This window comes from Saccopteryx leptura, chromosome 3, assembly GCF_036850995.1.
Source record: "Saccopteryx leptura isolate mSacLep1 chromosome 3, mSacLep1_pri_phased_curated, whole genome shotgun sequence".
Classification (NCBI taxonomy): domain Eukaryota; kingdom Metazoa; phylum Chordata; class Mammalia; order Chiroptera; family Emballonuridae; genus Saccopteryx; species Saccopteryx leptura.
In genome coordinates this window covers 278,248,267-278,262,547 of record NC_089505.1, presented here as the reverse complement: position 1 = coordinate 278,262,547, position 14,281 = coordinate 278,248,267, and the positions used below count along the sequence as shown (strand labels likewise).

Here is a 14,281-nt window from a genome sequence, read left to right as displayed (position 1 = left end):
CTGGCCTGAAGGCCCCAGACACGTGGGTGAATAAGCTCAAGTCACTGAATGAGGATTTGGAAAGACTTGCACACAACAAGCAGAGTTGGCAAGCAAACACAAGTTGGGAGAAATGAAAAAACTTCCAATCGCGGACCAGCTGATTGTTAAAACTTGCAAAGCGCTTCCCATCACATACCACACACTGCAGCGAGTGAGTATTGGTGTACTGACAATGTTTGGCTTTAAATATGCATATGAGCAGTCTTTGTCACATCCAAAGAATGTTAAGACCAACCTACGATCACGTTTAACGGATGGAAGTCTCAATGCCTGCATAAAGCTTCATCTTACCACGTATCAACCAGACTACAAAGCCATCAGCAAAACCATGCAGCAGAAGTCGCATTAATGGTAAGAAGTACTTTATTCATCATTGGTTAGCAATAGCGTAACAACGTTATTAAAAAGAATTCAGAGACTTATTGTACTTTTAAAGTGTTGGTCTTACATAAAATGCACAAATTTACTTGTATTTAGCGTTAAACATATTATATGGCTCTCACATTTTAAAATATGTGGCTTTCATGACTCTCTCAGCCAAAAAGGTTCCCGACCCCTGCCTTATTGGATCCAAACACAGAGTTGCTGCTTTCTAGTTTGCACTCTAAACAATAGCTCTTGACATGCTTTCTGCTGTCCCCCAGTGGCTATTTCGATGCAAATGTAGTATGGCGTGTGTTGAAGTTACACTTTTTATTTGACCGTTTTGTCGATGCAATTTTATCATTGCATATTAGACACACTGCAGAACTTGCTCTCTCCACAAAGGCAAATTCCTCTGTCCATTCCTGCTGAAAAGTACAATACTCCTCATCTTTTTTTCTTTTAGCCATCTTCTTCGTCAAAGGGGTTTCTGCAATTAGCTGACTACTTGATTAAAAGTAGGGAAATTTACTTCCTGACCTCACAATGACCCATGTACATTACACATTATCCAATAAAAGTTTGGTGTTGTCCTGGAGTAGAGCAGTGATTACCTCTAGCCACCAGCACCCATGAACGTGAGCGGTAGGAAATGAATGGATTGTAATAAATGAGAATATTTTATATTTTTAACGTTATTTTTTTTTAACAAAGATCTGTCTGCGAACCAGATGCAGCCATTAAAAGAGCCATTTCTGGCTCGCGAGCCATAGGTTCCCGACCCCTGAAATACAGCATCATCATATGACTGAATATTTCTCCAACGAAAGTGTAAAGTGATACTGAAGCAGGAAAAGCAATCCTCTAAGAAACTTAATAGCTAGTATTTTTTACATATTTGTGTATATAGCACCAATTCTCCAAAGAGCTCAAAATCAAAGCCTGCAAAGTAGGCAGTAAGCAAACAAATTCGGCGGAGGCCGCATTTAACAGTTAAAATTTGGCAACAAATTATTTAGCCTACCTTCTTTTTGGAGATGGAGATCTGGACTTTGATCGGCTGTCAAAACACGAGAAATTCTGTTAAGAAAAGTACTAACCAATCCCTTTCATAAACACATATCACGAAATGAACCTCCAAACTGTCCCAAAATTAAAGTGTCAGAGTGCAGCTACTCGAGAAAAAAAAAAAGGCCTACCACTCACATTTGCTGACAAAGCAAATATTTCAACAACTGTTCTTCATAATATTAAATACTTTTATCATGCTTAATCTGCCACAAATACAACTATCTCAGAATGCTTTTCCACACACCTAGCAGTTCCAACAAGGGCCTCTAAATACAACTCTGAAGTTCTAAACTTTTCCACTATAGCTTGGCATTCTCTTGTCCAGAAAGTCAGCCAGAATAGGTCAGGTACAAATGAAATTCTTAAGTTTACTTTATTAATAAGATACTATGTTCTCACTTAACACCTAGGCTTAGAGTTAACAGTCAAAACTTCAAACAATTTGGAACACTTTGAACTCTTTGAATATTGGTGCCATATAACTATAAGAGCAGTAATCAAATTTTTACCCTTACCTGCTTCTCGGTCGTGAAAGAGACCTGGATCTTGATCTTGACCTCGATCGGGATCTACAAAACAGAAATTGCACCCTAGTCCATACTAGTAATTTTCTTAAACATCTCCTGAGCACCTTATCAGGTAGGTTCAGAATAGAGGCTGAAAATACACAAGAGGCAACTCTCGCCTTACACCAAGGATTGGACAAATTATCACATTTTCAACAAGCTAATATTAAATAAGGAAACAATTTCCAATATCTGCTTTGCTCATCCTTAATGAGCTGGATTGTCACAATTACAGAGGTGTAATATTCTTAAAGTGTATAGTAATCCAAGAGAAAGTAGTTTCCTTTCATTTAAGGATAATATAATTTGCCTGCCAGGTGGTGGCGCAGTGGATAAAGTGTCGACCTGGAATGCTCTAGGTCACAAGTTCAAAAGCCTGGGCTTGCTCGGTCAAAAAGCACTTATAAGGAGGATATGATTTGCTTTTATCTTAAAAGAATCAAATCAATGTCATGTAGACCCCTGAATGGAGATTTTTTTTACTTATTTTAGAGGGGGAGACAGTGTTAGAGAGAGAAGGGAGGAAGAAGCCAAAAGCATCAACTCCCATATGTGCCTTAACGAGGCAAGCCTGGGGTTTTAAAATGGCAACTCCAGCATTCCAAGTTGACGCTTTACCCACTGCACTACCAAGGTCAGGCCTGAACTGAGATTTGAATTACTCAAGTGATAAGAGCTCAGTAAGAAGGATGTCAAAACTGAATAAGGGTTTATTCTTGAATCAGAAGATCATGGTTCAAGACCATCAATATATCAGCGAGAAACCAAATCAGTATGACATACACATCTTGGGGTCTTGCAATCAAATTAAATTCATTTACCTAGAGAGAGGGTCCAGAACTTTTACAGATGGACATCTCTGCATTTAAAGACTCACAGAAAAATGATATCTCCCAGTGGCATTTCCTACTACTGACTCATCTGTGGAATTATCAACTCCAAATTTTCTAGACTTTATTAAGACATTCTAGTACTGTCATTAAGACATGACAATCCAAATACAAATGGGGGGGGGGGAATGTTACATACTGGAAATAGCTCGATCCTTTTATAGAACCAGATCTAGAGCGTCTGAGGGAGGCTGATCGTGATCTACGGAGAGAAACAGATCTGGATCGTCGAGGAGATGCTGATCTTGACCTAAAAATTAATTCAAAGAGGTTTAGGTCCATTTGCAATTAGTTTTTTACTGCTTGTTAAAACTTGAATTAAAGATCTCTCACCTCCTTCCCCTGCTCCTGCTTCGTGAGCGAGAGTATCGCCTACCTCTGGATCTCGAATGTGATCTAGAGCGTGACCTATTTTTCAGGTTAGAAGAAAACAAAATATTAGATAATCACTCATTTTTATAGTTTTTGTGCCTCTGCTGAAATCGAATCTCAAAACTATTTAAATTTAGTGTCTCATTTGGAAACAAACTCTGGGCCTATTATAATTATCATTATTATTATTTTTACTACCTAAAAAAGGATTTGTTAAAAGCTGAATTACATCTTAGAATTACATAATAAAAAACACTGTAATTTGTATTTAAAATAAACCTTGCAAGTTTGCAGGTCGACCCTCTTTGGCCCATGGTCTAGTAGATCTAGACGATCTAGAAGTATCTATAGCCGATCGCTGCATCTAGATGTTTTCTTCAATCTAACGACGATCAAACTGACAGCCAAATGAGCCAGGTGAGGCTTGATTGACGCAAGAAGATTTTTCTAGTTGGGAATGTGGTCAATCTGGTGTTCCTCTTTCTAAACCGGAGGGGGCCCCAATTGTAAGCCAATTTTACTGTTACGGCGATCACCGACTCAAATTTTCTGCCCTTTAAAGAATAAGGTGAAGCTAGGTGTAGATGACTCGAGGGGATCTGGTCTCTTATGCTGATCACCTCAAGGTCTAGGAGGATCTTAATTGTCGGATTTGCAAGGCGCCTCAGCATATCATAAGGCTCGTGACATTCTGAATCAAGGCGACTGACTCAAACGAAGAAACCTGAAAGGTTTTGACCAGGTTGATTATTAATATATTAACATTGGTTTAATTAAACAATAATTGTAAAATACACCTGTACAATTAACAGTCAAATTTATACAAACATAATAGTTTCTGCCTTGCTAATAAAGGATTTACTTGATTAACTAGTATACCAACCATTCTTTTAAAATAAATACCTGCTGCTTCTTCTTCGCCGACTATAGCGATGACAATCATAAGCATAATGTCCCTTTTCTCCACACTCATAACATCTATCATTGGGATCAAAGGGACGTCGGGCAGGTGGTCTATCAAAACGAGATCTCCGAGGCATGCCTGTTGATAGTTCAACCCTTACTCGGGAACCACAAATCACCCTATAAAAAAGAACAAAAATTCTAATGCTAAAAAAACATGCACCTTCCTAGTTTTAGAATTTTTCAACCATTCTGCTTTCACAAACATTAGCTGTCTTTGTAAGCCCATCCAACACACCTTTGCTCCCTTTCTGAAGTAAAATGATGAGCTAATTATAATCTCTAAACTACAGAATCAGAGCTTAGCACCTAGCTCATTAACCAACCCGCTGGACTATATTCTAAGTTTCCACACGGACATCTTACTTACTTGCCATCCAGGCCTCGCACTGCATCTTCTGCATCTCTAGGGTCTTCAAATTCCACAAAGGCAAATCCTGGAGGATTTCTCGCAATCCACACAGTTCTTAATGGACCATAATAACTGAAAGCCCTTTCTAACTCTCCTTTGCCAGCACCAGTTCCCAGGTTACCAACATACACCTTGGTTTCTGTTTAAAAATGCAAATAGAAAGATGAATGTTATGCAACATTTGACCTATGTTTGAATACTTTGCCTTAAAACTGTGCAAAGCACGTTTAGTGCTCTGTCAAGGATTAAGTTTGGTCTCAACATTAGCAAAGTCTGAAAATTTCGAAAAGCTAGGCGTATGACAAGAATTCTAATAAAGTGGGGGGAACCTCCAATACACGTGTACCGATGAATGGTAGGATATTCCCAGGCGTACGGCGGGCTCCGCCCCGGCCACGCCCCCGACGCCCTGGGAGCGCGCGGACTCGTGGCGGCAGCGGCGTCGGGCGCCCCACCGAAGGCCGGACCGGGAGAGCAGGGCTGCGCCGGCTCTCGTCCTCCGCGGCAACCGCCCCCGGCGCAGGCTCATCTAAGACTCCAGCTCCCGCCCCAGTGATAAACCGCGCTCGAAAGAGCTAAAAGAAAAGAAACCAGCCGCCAGACAAGACTACGTCTCCGTACCCACTCCGCAATTCGACCGAGTGTATGACGAAAAACCGCAGCTCGAAGCTGGGGCCAGTTTTGTTCAGGCTCAAAGTCATCCTTGATTTTATAGCTGCCAGCAGGCCTGTACCCTAAAGTGGCGGGAAAGTGCCAAGGAAATGCGCCACCACGCTCGTCAATGTGCGCAAAATGGCAGCCGAGGGCGGGAAGGCGGCGTGGGGGGCGACCAGCGGATCGAGAAGGGCGACAGGAAAACAGTGACCATGGGCATGACCTGGGCTGGTACGCGAGACGAAAACGCCCGAGAAGTAACACACACGGGCCTCGACACAGATCTACACTAGCCATCCCCCGTCTCCTTTAATATCCCGCCCCGCTGCCTCCGGCTTCGGACGCCGTGCACCGAGGCCGCCATTACGCACGCGGAATAACCGTCTCCCAACCGCCGCGCCAGCCCCCCGGCCTCGCAACACTCGCTACGCCCACAACAACGTCCCTCACTGGGCCCTAGCCGCTCACCTCCTCCGTACCGCCCATAACGCGACATAGTGACTGTCCCGCGAGCTCTGCTCTCTCAGCTCGCAGTGACCAGGGATCGAGGAATACAAAACCCACAATCCCTAACACGCCAACGGTCCAGCGACACTACGAGGAAGAGCGTGAGTTCCGGTTTATATATGCGACGGACCGGTTTCTTTGCGCATGCGTTATCTTAGCGTTCTGCGCGGCACAAAGGAGACGGGTAGAAACAGCGGAGAAGCGACGCGGAAGGAAACCGAAGAAACTAAAACACCAATCACAGGCGGAGGGATACGTTTCCATGGGAACGTCAGAATTCCCGCCTGTAAACCCTTGGTCTTTCCCGCGGTGTCCCGCCCCCATCCTCCCCTTTTTTCTGATCCCGCCTCCTTTCCCTTCCCTTCTCCCTTCCCCCTTCCATTTCCCTACTCTAGGGACCTGCAGCTCTCGTAGTTACTACAGGTGCATTATACCGGCCTTAAGAAAGGCTGTAAAATATAACTGCTGATGTTGCAGCCGTCGCCGCCGTTCTGTTGTCAGACCGGCCCAGACCACTACTCTGATCTTTGGGGCTCATCAGAGCCAGGGTGAGAACTCCAGGAACTCCGCCACCTGAGTAGTGGGCTCTGCATTATACGCCTCAAAAGAAGTGACTCCTCAAGGGATCGCCATCCCTGCACCGACCCGCCTATCCCTTAAGAACTAGCCCCCAGTTTTCACCAACACGTTCAGAGTTCTTGGAGTCAGGGAGCAGGGCGGGGGCGGGGATGGGGGGGGGGCAACAAAGGTGTAGAGTTTCTTCTTTCGTCTTATGTTGAAATTGTGACAAAACTAAATCCTTAAAGCATTTTGTCTAGTGGCAATTCTGAAATTATTTGCATTTGAAGCACACTCGATTTGTGCGTCCCTTCTAGTTCTTTTTGCTTTGTATTGTAGTAACACATCTCAGCCACTAAACACTCAGATCCTTAAGACTGGGACTTAAGTCTTTTAGTAGCTGCTGCTTGCTGCTTAGCCACTCTATATTGCAACTATATGGAAACATTCTTTTTTCGTTACAATTACTTAAAATCCAGTTTTGATTTTACACATTGCATTTTTCCAGACACCGATTATACAAATTCAGATTTAACTTTTTTTTTTTTTTTTTTTTTTTTACCATGACCCATAAATACTTGGGATACACGAGTTGGAAATGTTCCACATAAAAGAAGAATTCCTGAGATATTTGTACTTTTTTCATCTGCTGTATCTTTACCCAGTGTATATATAGGTGTGGGATACACAGTATAGAAGAAAAGAGGATTAGCTGAAGAAGCCTTTATTCAGGAGAGAATATGGATTCTCTCCAGGTAATGCTGTGAATTTATACATATATATATTTTCAGATTTATCAAATTATGAAAAGAATTACTGTGTGTCAATGAACAGTCTAGCAACAAAATAGAAGTTCTATATAGTATGTTTGTTTTCCATTAGTCTTAATGCTTTTTGTTGTCATCTTAACAGTTCTTCTCAAAAGGGTGAAATGATAAAGATATTTTAAGTCTCTGAAGGGTAAACTACAGTATCAGTTCTATAGAATCTCACTAATTATATTTTCAACTCTTAAGAATTTATGAAAATTGCTGTTGGACAAAACATAGAGAATTTATTCAAAAGATAATAATTAGTCAACAGCCATCCCACCCCAAATGCCCGAGATCTGGTCTATCTCTGGCATCAAGTTAGGTTGGGCCTGGTTAGTACTTGGGAGAAATAGTACTTATTATGCTGCATAGCTCCTAATAGGCCTCAATAAATGATTTTTGGCTCTGAACACAAAGTTTAGTGTACAGAAGGGAATTCTAAGCCAGTAATAATGCTAACAATATAAAAAGAAGCAATTTTTTTTCAACTTAAAACAAACTGCTTTCAAGCACATTAAAGGAGAGAGGTTAACCCTGACTGACTTGCCTGCCTCTAGGAGACAGGCGCTTTGATAAATTAATTACATCTATTTATTTCTATTAAAAGAGAGCCAATTCTAGGCTGGGCATTGCTAACATGGTTGCCATGAAAAAAATAGCAGTACTGTATACTATTTCTGTACACTATTATAGTGAACACTCTTTCTCTAAGAACATGTAACCATTTCTTTTCACTAAATGACAATCTAAATTTGGGAGATTCTATTGTAAGGAGTACTTTTATTCTGCTGATTCTTTTGAAATAAGTTTCACTGACATTTTTGCCTCTAGGATTCTGTGTTAAATTAAGATTACATTCTCAGATTCAGTTTGAATGTTAAAGCTACTTAATTCAGTTCAACAAATATTCTATTTACTAATATGAAATATTGAGTAATTCTTAACACATTGTTGTTAACATTGAGAATGTTTTTAGTGTTTTAGGGGGTAATTCTTAATCTTTTTACAGCAGCTTTCAAAATTTATCTGCATTTCCTAGATCACTATTTCCAGGGAAGCATTAAAGAAAAAGTTCACTTTTTATCTTATTTTCTTCTTCATTTTAGTTTCACTTCTAAGTCATTTTTTAACATCTTAGCTTGGATATGAAAACATTAAAACAAGAAAATCAAGTTTAGACTTTTGCACATGTATTGATTTTTTAACCTAACGAAATAGTCTGTAGTTACAAAGACTAGTCTTTTAATATGTATGTGCTGTGTATGTATGGTCAATCCAAACAGCTATATTCAACTACAACATTCTTTTTTCAACATTTCATAATCTTGTTTCTTCTAGAATGCATGTTAGAAGCATATTTATAATTTTTTCATAGTATAAAAAATCTGACTTTTCATTACCCAAGTGTTGTATGACAGTACTTAAGTCTGGGGTAGGTTGGGACAACAGTTAAAGAAAGCCAGTGCTTTGACCATCTTCATAGAGCGAAACTAGGAAGAAGAAAAATGTGATGCAGGAGTGCCCTGCTAATATAAATATTACCATAATGGGTGATTGCAGAGTAAAAGAACCTAGGAAGAATGAGGCTTTTGGAGGAATGCCTGATTGTATTAAAAAGTGTGAAACTGTAAGCATCAAGTGTTAAACTAATCAATTGTGTTGTTCCTTCTCTAAAGAAAGAATATTCATGAAAGGAATTCAGTAAGCTTGGTTGGTGTCTTAACTAGAGGGCTAGATTAGTTAGACTTTAGAGTTTAGCAGTTTATCCAGCACCATTTTAGAAGAAGAGAACCTATGTTATTTAGAGAAATACTGATCAAGACCTTTGACTTTCCTTTGTCTGATGTTTTGGCACTCATTTTCTAGTCTCTGGAAAAGCATATGTTCTACTATAAGTTAATAAAAGTGGTTTTAGTTCATACATCCTTTTCTTAGGAGAGGTGGTGCAGTGTAATAATTAAGAACGTAAGCATGTGGAGTGTGACAGTAATGGGCTTGAAGCGTGGCCCCACCCTGATCAAGTTTTTCATCTCCTAGTACTTCCACTACCTCATCTGAAAAGTGGGGTTTTGCCTGACAGTGTGATGTCGCAGCAGATAAAGCCTTGACCTGGAATGCTGAGGTCGCCTGGTCAGAAACCCTGGCTTGCCTGCCCGGTCAAGGCACGTGGGAGAAGCAACTACTGCGAGCTGATGCTTCCTATTCCCCCATACACTTTCTCTCTCTCTCTCTCTCCTCTCTCTGAAAGTCAATAAGTAAAATCTTAAAAAAAAAGAACCTAAAACAAAACAAAAAATTCTATTTTTTAAAAAAGTGGGGTTTCATATAGTAACTATCACAGAAAGTTGTTTTTAGGAGTCAATGAGAGCCCTGGCCGGTTGGCTCAGTGGTCGAGTGACGGCCTGGTGTGCAGGAGTCCTGTGTTCCGTTCCTGGCCAGGGCACACAAGAGAAGCGCCCATCTGCTTCTCCACCCCTCCCCTCTCCTTCCTCTCTGTCTCTCTCTTTCCCTCCCGCAGCCAAGGCTCCATTGGAGCAAAGTTGGCCCGGGCGCTGGGAATAGCTCTGTGGCCTCTACCTCAGGTGCTAGAATGGCTCTGGTTGCAACAGAGCGATGCCCCAGATGGGCAGAGCATCGCCCCTGGTGGGCATGCCGGGTGGATCCCGGTCGGGCGCATGCAGGAGTCTGTCTGACTGCCTCCCCGTTTCCAACTTTGAAAAAATAAATAAATAAATAAATAAATAAATAAATAAATAATAAAGGAGTCAATGAGGTAAACCAAGTAAATAACATTGCAAAATGTCTAGCATTGTTCAATAAATATTAGCTAGTAGAAGGTGGAGGAGGAAGAGCAGTAGTAGTAACAGTAGTCTGACCAACCTTTGTAAGCTTCTAAATGTTTGATGTGATCTGGGTGCATTGACAAAATTGAAATTTGTTTCTGCAAAGCTAGAGACTAGTCCTCTGGAATGTGGTGACCAGCCTTAAGTGGCCACTCCTAAGACATACTTGTCTGATCACTCATTGACTTCAGTAAGGAAAATTGTCACTTTGCTTCTTCAACCCAATCCACAGAGAGAAAAACAATCTGACATATAAGAAGCAACAACTCAGAAAAGGAAATTTTCTTCTTGGAAACTAAATTCTGCCCTGGCTGGATAGCTCGACTGGTTAGACTGTTAGAGCATCATCTGGATAGGCCAAGGTTGTGGGTTCGATCCCTAGTCAGGACGCATACAGGAACAAATCTTTCTCTCTCTCCCTCTCCTGCTAAAATCAATAAATAATAATTATAATAATAAAAAAAGAAAAGTAAAGTAAATCCCCAGGAATTCCAAAATAAAATGCTGAAACCAAGTTAAGGGTTATATGCAAAAGTATTTGCCTGGGGAATGAGGAGATACGTATTCATGAGCAGTGGAGAAATTGTCACTTTTTATACAAAGTTTAGTCTTTGAAGCTACTTCTCGCGAGATTAGGCACATATTTTTTTATTTTTAATATGATTGATTGATTTGAGAGAGAGAGAGAGAGAGAGAGAGAAATATCAATCCATTGTTCCACCTATCCATGCCTGCAGTGGTTTAGTCTTATATGTGCCCTGACCAGGGATTGAACCTGCAACCTTGGTATATTGGGATGATGCTCTAACCCAGTGGTCCCCAACCCCTGGGCCGCGGACTGGTACCGGTCCGTGAACCATTTGGTACTGGTCCTCAGAGAAAAAAGAAATAACTTACATTATTTCCGTTTTATTTATATTTAAGTCTGAACGATGTTTTATTTTTAAAAACTGACCAGATTCCCTCTGTTACATCCGTCTAAGGCTCACTCTTGACGCTTGCCTTAGTCACATGATACATTTATCCATCCCACCCTAAAGGCCGGTCGGTGAAAATGTTTTCTGACATTAAACCAGTCCGTGGCCCAAAAAAGGTTGGGGACCACTGCTCTAACAAACTGAGCTACCCAGCACCACCCGTAGGCACCTCTTTAAAAAAAAATGTATTTTAAAACCAATAAGACACTACAACACTTAAATAGATAATTAAGTTTAGACTACATGTGAAAGAAATGGCTTGAAATTGAGAGATAGAAGGAGTTGTATTAGATCATTAGTCTAAACACTTTGTTTTCCAGATGAGACTAAGACATAGAATTACAGAATGGTGAACTTGACTTGAGGTGGTGAACACTCAATACAGGGTACAGATGATGTGTTGTAGAATTGTGCACCTGAACCTATATAATTTTTTTAACCATGTCACCCCAATAAATAAGTAAAAAGAAAAAAATAATTGCAGAATAGTGAGAGCATTGATTCCCAAATGCTGCTGCAAGGACTGTCACTGTGAACCGTGATGAAAATTTCTCAAATCCAAAAAAATAGGGACTGTTGGCAACCAGTCTTCCTTAGGAAAGAGCCATCCTTTATTCTGTGAATATGTCTTTCTTATTTTTTTATTAAAATGCTCCTCCAGTGTTTTGTTTTTTTTCAGAGACAGAGAGAGAGTCAGAGAGAGGGATAGATAAGGACAGACAGGAACGGAGAGAGATGAGAAGCATCAATCATTAGTTTTTTGTTGTGACACCTTAGTTGTTCATTGATTGCCTTCTCATATGTGCCTTGACCGTGGGCCTTCAGCAGACCGAGTAACCCCTTGCTCAAGCCAGCGACCTTGGGTTCAAGCTGGTGAGCTTTGCTCAAAACAGATGAGCCCGTGCTCAAGCTGGCGACCTCGGGGTCTCGAACCTGGGCCCTCTGCATCCCTGTCCTATGCTCTAACCACTGCACCACCGCCTGGTCAGGCGCTCCTCCAGTTTTTTAATGAAAGGAACAGATTACTGTTCCTCTCTCTATCTCGTTTCCTCTCTCTATAAAATCAATAAAGTAAAAAATGTATAAATTTAGAAAAAGAACAAAGCGTGACTTTACCCAATAAAGAATAGAAAAAATGCCTGATCTGTGGTGGCGCAGTGGATAAAGTGTCGACCTGGAAATGCTGAGGTCGCCGGTTCAAAACCCTGGCCTTGCCTGGTTAAGGCACATATGGGAGTTGATGCTTCCAGCTCCTCCCTCCTTCTCTCTCTGTCTCTCTCTTCTCTCTCTATCTCTCTCTCCCTCTCTCTCTCCTCTCTAAAAATGAATAAATAAATAAAAATTAAAAAAAATAAAAATTAAAAAAAAAGAATAGAAAAAAAATCAGAAACAGTTCAGAAAAGCAAAGAAAGAATAAAATGAAGATAAAAGGTTTATCATAGTAAAAATGCAAACTAAAACATCCTTTTTTTTGTCAGGAGTGCAGTGAAATTGGCACTTATACCCACTAATGGAAATGTGAAATAATATGATATTCTTGAGGGTCAGTTTGGCAGTATGTTTTATTTCTTAAATTTTTACTGATTTTTTTAAGTGAGAGGAGGGGAAATAGACTCCTGCATGCACCCCCACACCCAACAAAGAGGGAAAGAGAGAGAGAAGGAGTAATGGGAAAGGAAGCAAATGGTTGCTTCTCATGTGTGTCCTGACCAGGAATCGAACCCAGGACATCTACACGCTGGGCCGAAACTCTGTCCACTGAGCTAACCAGCCAGGGCCCAGCAGTAGGTTTTAAATTTCAATTATATGTAGAGTAGGTCCCTCCTTATCTGTAGTTTTGTTTTCCATGGTGTCAGTTACCAATAAGCTGGAGCCAGTAAATATTAAATAGAAAATTCCAAAAATAATTTACAAGTTTAAAAAAATTTTTATTGATTTTGGAGTGAGAAGAGAGGGATGTGGGGGAGGAGAGAGAGAGACAGAAACATGTTTCTGTATGTGCCCTGATCAGGGATTGAACCGGCAGCCTTTGGCTCCTGGGCTGACACTCAAACCAACAGAACTATCCAGCCAGGGCACAATTTACAAGTTATAAATACGTACCATTCTAATAGTGAGATGACCCATTGGGTCATTCTGCTCCATCCCACCCAGGACGTGAATCTCCCTTTGTCCAACATATCCATGCTGTATATACTACCTGCCCTTTAATCACTTAGTAACTGTCTGGTTTAGCACATCATTTGTCAGACAGACCACATTCACATAACTTTTATTATAATTGGTGTATTTTACTACTAGTTACTATGTACCTAATTTATAAATTACTGTGCCTAGAATTGCCAGGGCTTGGATATCAATCACTGATGAGTATGGGGGAAGAAAAAGAGAGACAGTGTAGAGTAGATGATGGGTTCGACCATCTAGACAGGAAATACAAGAGTAGATTGAGGAGGAGATGGGTTTAGGGTTTCATAAATAGCATCCCTTTTCCTCCCCTGAGTTCAGGAAAAGAAGACTGAAACATGACCTTTTTAAAGTAGAGCATTCCTATAGCAGAAAAGTCCCCTTAGGGAACAATAAGAATAAGGAATACAGTGGATGGGGTAATCAGAGATGTTTTCTAATGAGTATAAACTCTCAGTTCTGAGATTAATAAGGTCTGAGGATCTAATATATAGCAAGGTGACTATAGTTGACAACACTATTGTATGTACAATTGAAATTTGCTAAGAGTAGAACTTAAATGTTCTCACCACTCCCAGAATCATCATGTTGTATACTTTAATTAATCTTACGATTTTATTTGCCAATTTAATTTAATGAAACTGAGGGAGGAAATAATTGGAAATAGGAACCCCCTCACCATCTCTGAAAATGTATATAATTGACTGAACAAGTATTAGTCCTTGAGGTAGGTAAAAATAGAACCTCAATCCCAAAAATATTAGAACAATATACAAGTAAATCTTGGTACAAGGACCTCATTATGGTTATATCTTTATGAACTCTTTGGGAATAGCAAATTTTGCAATTCTATGGCAGAAAGATGAGTTCACAACTTGCTTTCAAGAAATTCCTAGAAATACGTTGTGGGTACCTGGATCATTTAGCAACTATTTATTAATCCCTACTTTGTTCAAAAAAGTGAGCTAGGACTGGGGTGTGATGCTGAATAAAACACAGATTATACCTCAGAGTTCCCAGGCTGGTAGTGAAAGCAGGTGACTAAATAATTACAGTGCAGTGAG

At 40.5% G+C, this 14,281-nt stretch overlaps 1 protein-coding gene across 6 annotated transcripts in view; it reads right to left on the bottom strand.

Annotated features, from left to right (window-relative positions):
• The window catches only part of SRSF7 (serine and arginine rich splicing factor 7), an 87,861-nt gene extending 81,766 nt beyond the window's left edge, over window positions 1-6,095 (bottom strand). Inside the window, exons 1-7 of one of the 6 annotated variants that reach the window (XM_066378461.1) lie at window positions 5,802-6,095; window positions 4,638-4,818; window positions 4,208-4,387; window positions 3,266-3,340; window positions 3,083-3,182; window positions 1,992-2,047; window positions 1,430-1,465 (exon numbers count right to left, since the gene is read on the bottom strand). In XM_066378461.1, coding sequence (XP_066234558.1) covers window positions 1,430-1,465; window positions 1,992-2,047; window positions 3,083-3,182; window positions 3,266-3,340; window positions 4,208-4,387; window positions 4,638-4,818; window positions 5,802-5,829 — 656 coding nt within the window. In that variant the 5' untranslated portion in view covers window positions 5,830-6,095. Of the gene's footprint in view, window positions 1-1,429; window positions 1,466-1,991; window positions 2,048-3,071; window positions 3,183-3,265; window positions 3,341-4,207; window positions 4,388-4,637; window positions 4,819-5,801 lie in introns of all 6 variants that reach the window. The other 5 variants (XM_066378459.1, XM_066378460.1, XM_066378463.1 and 2 more) reach the window with 5 other exon arrangements.
• Window positions 6,096-14,281: the final 8,186 nt, after the last annotated feature.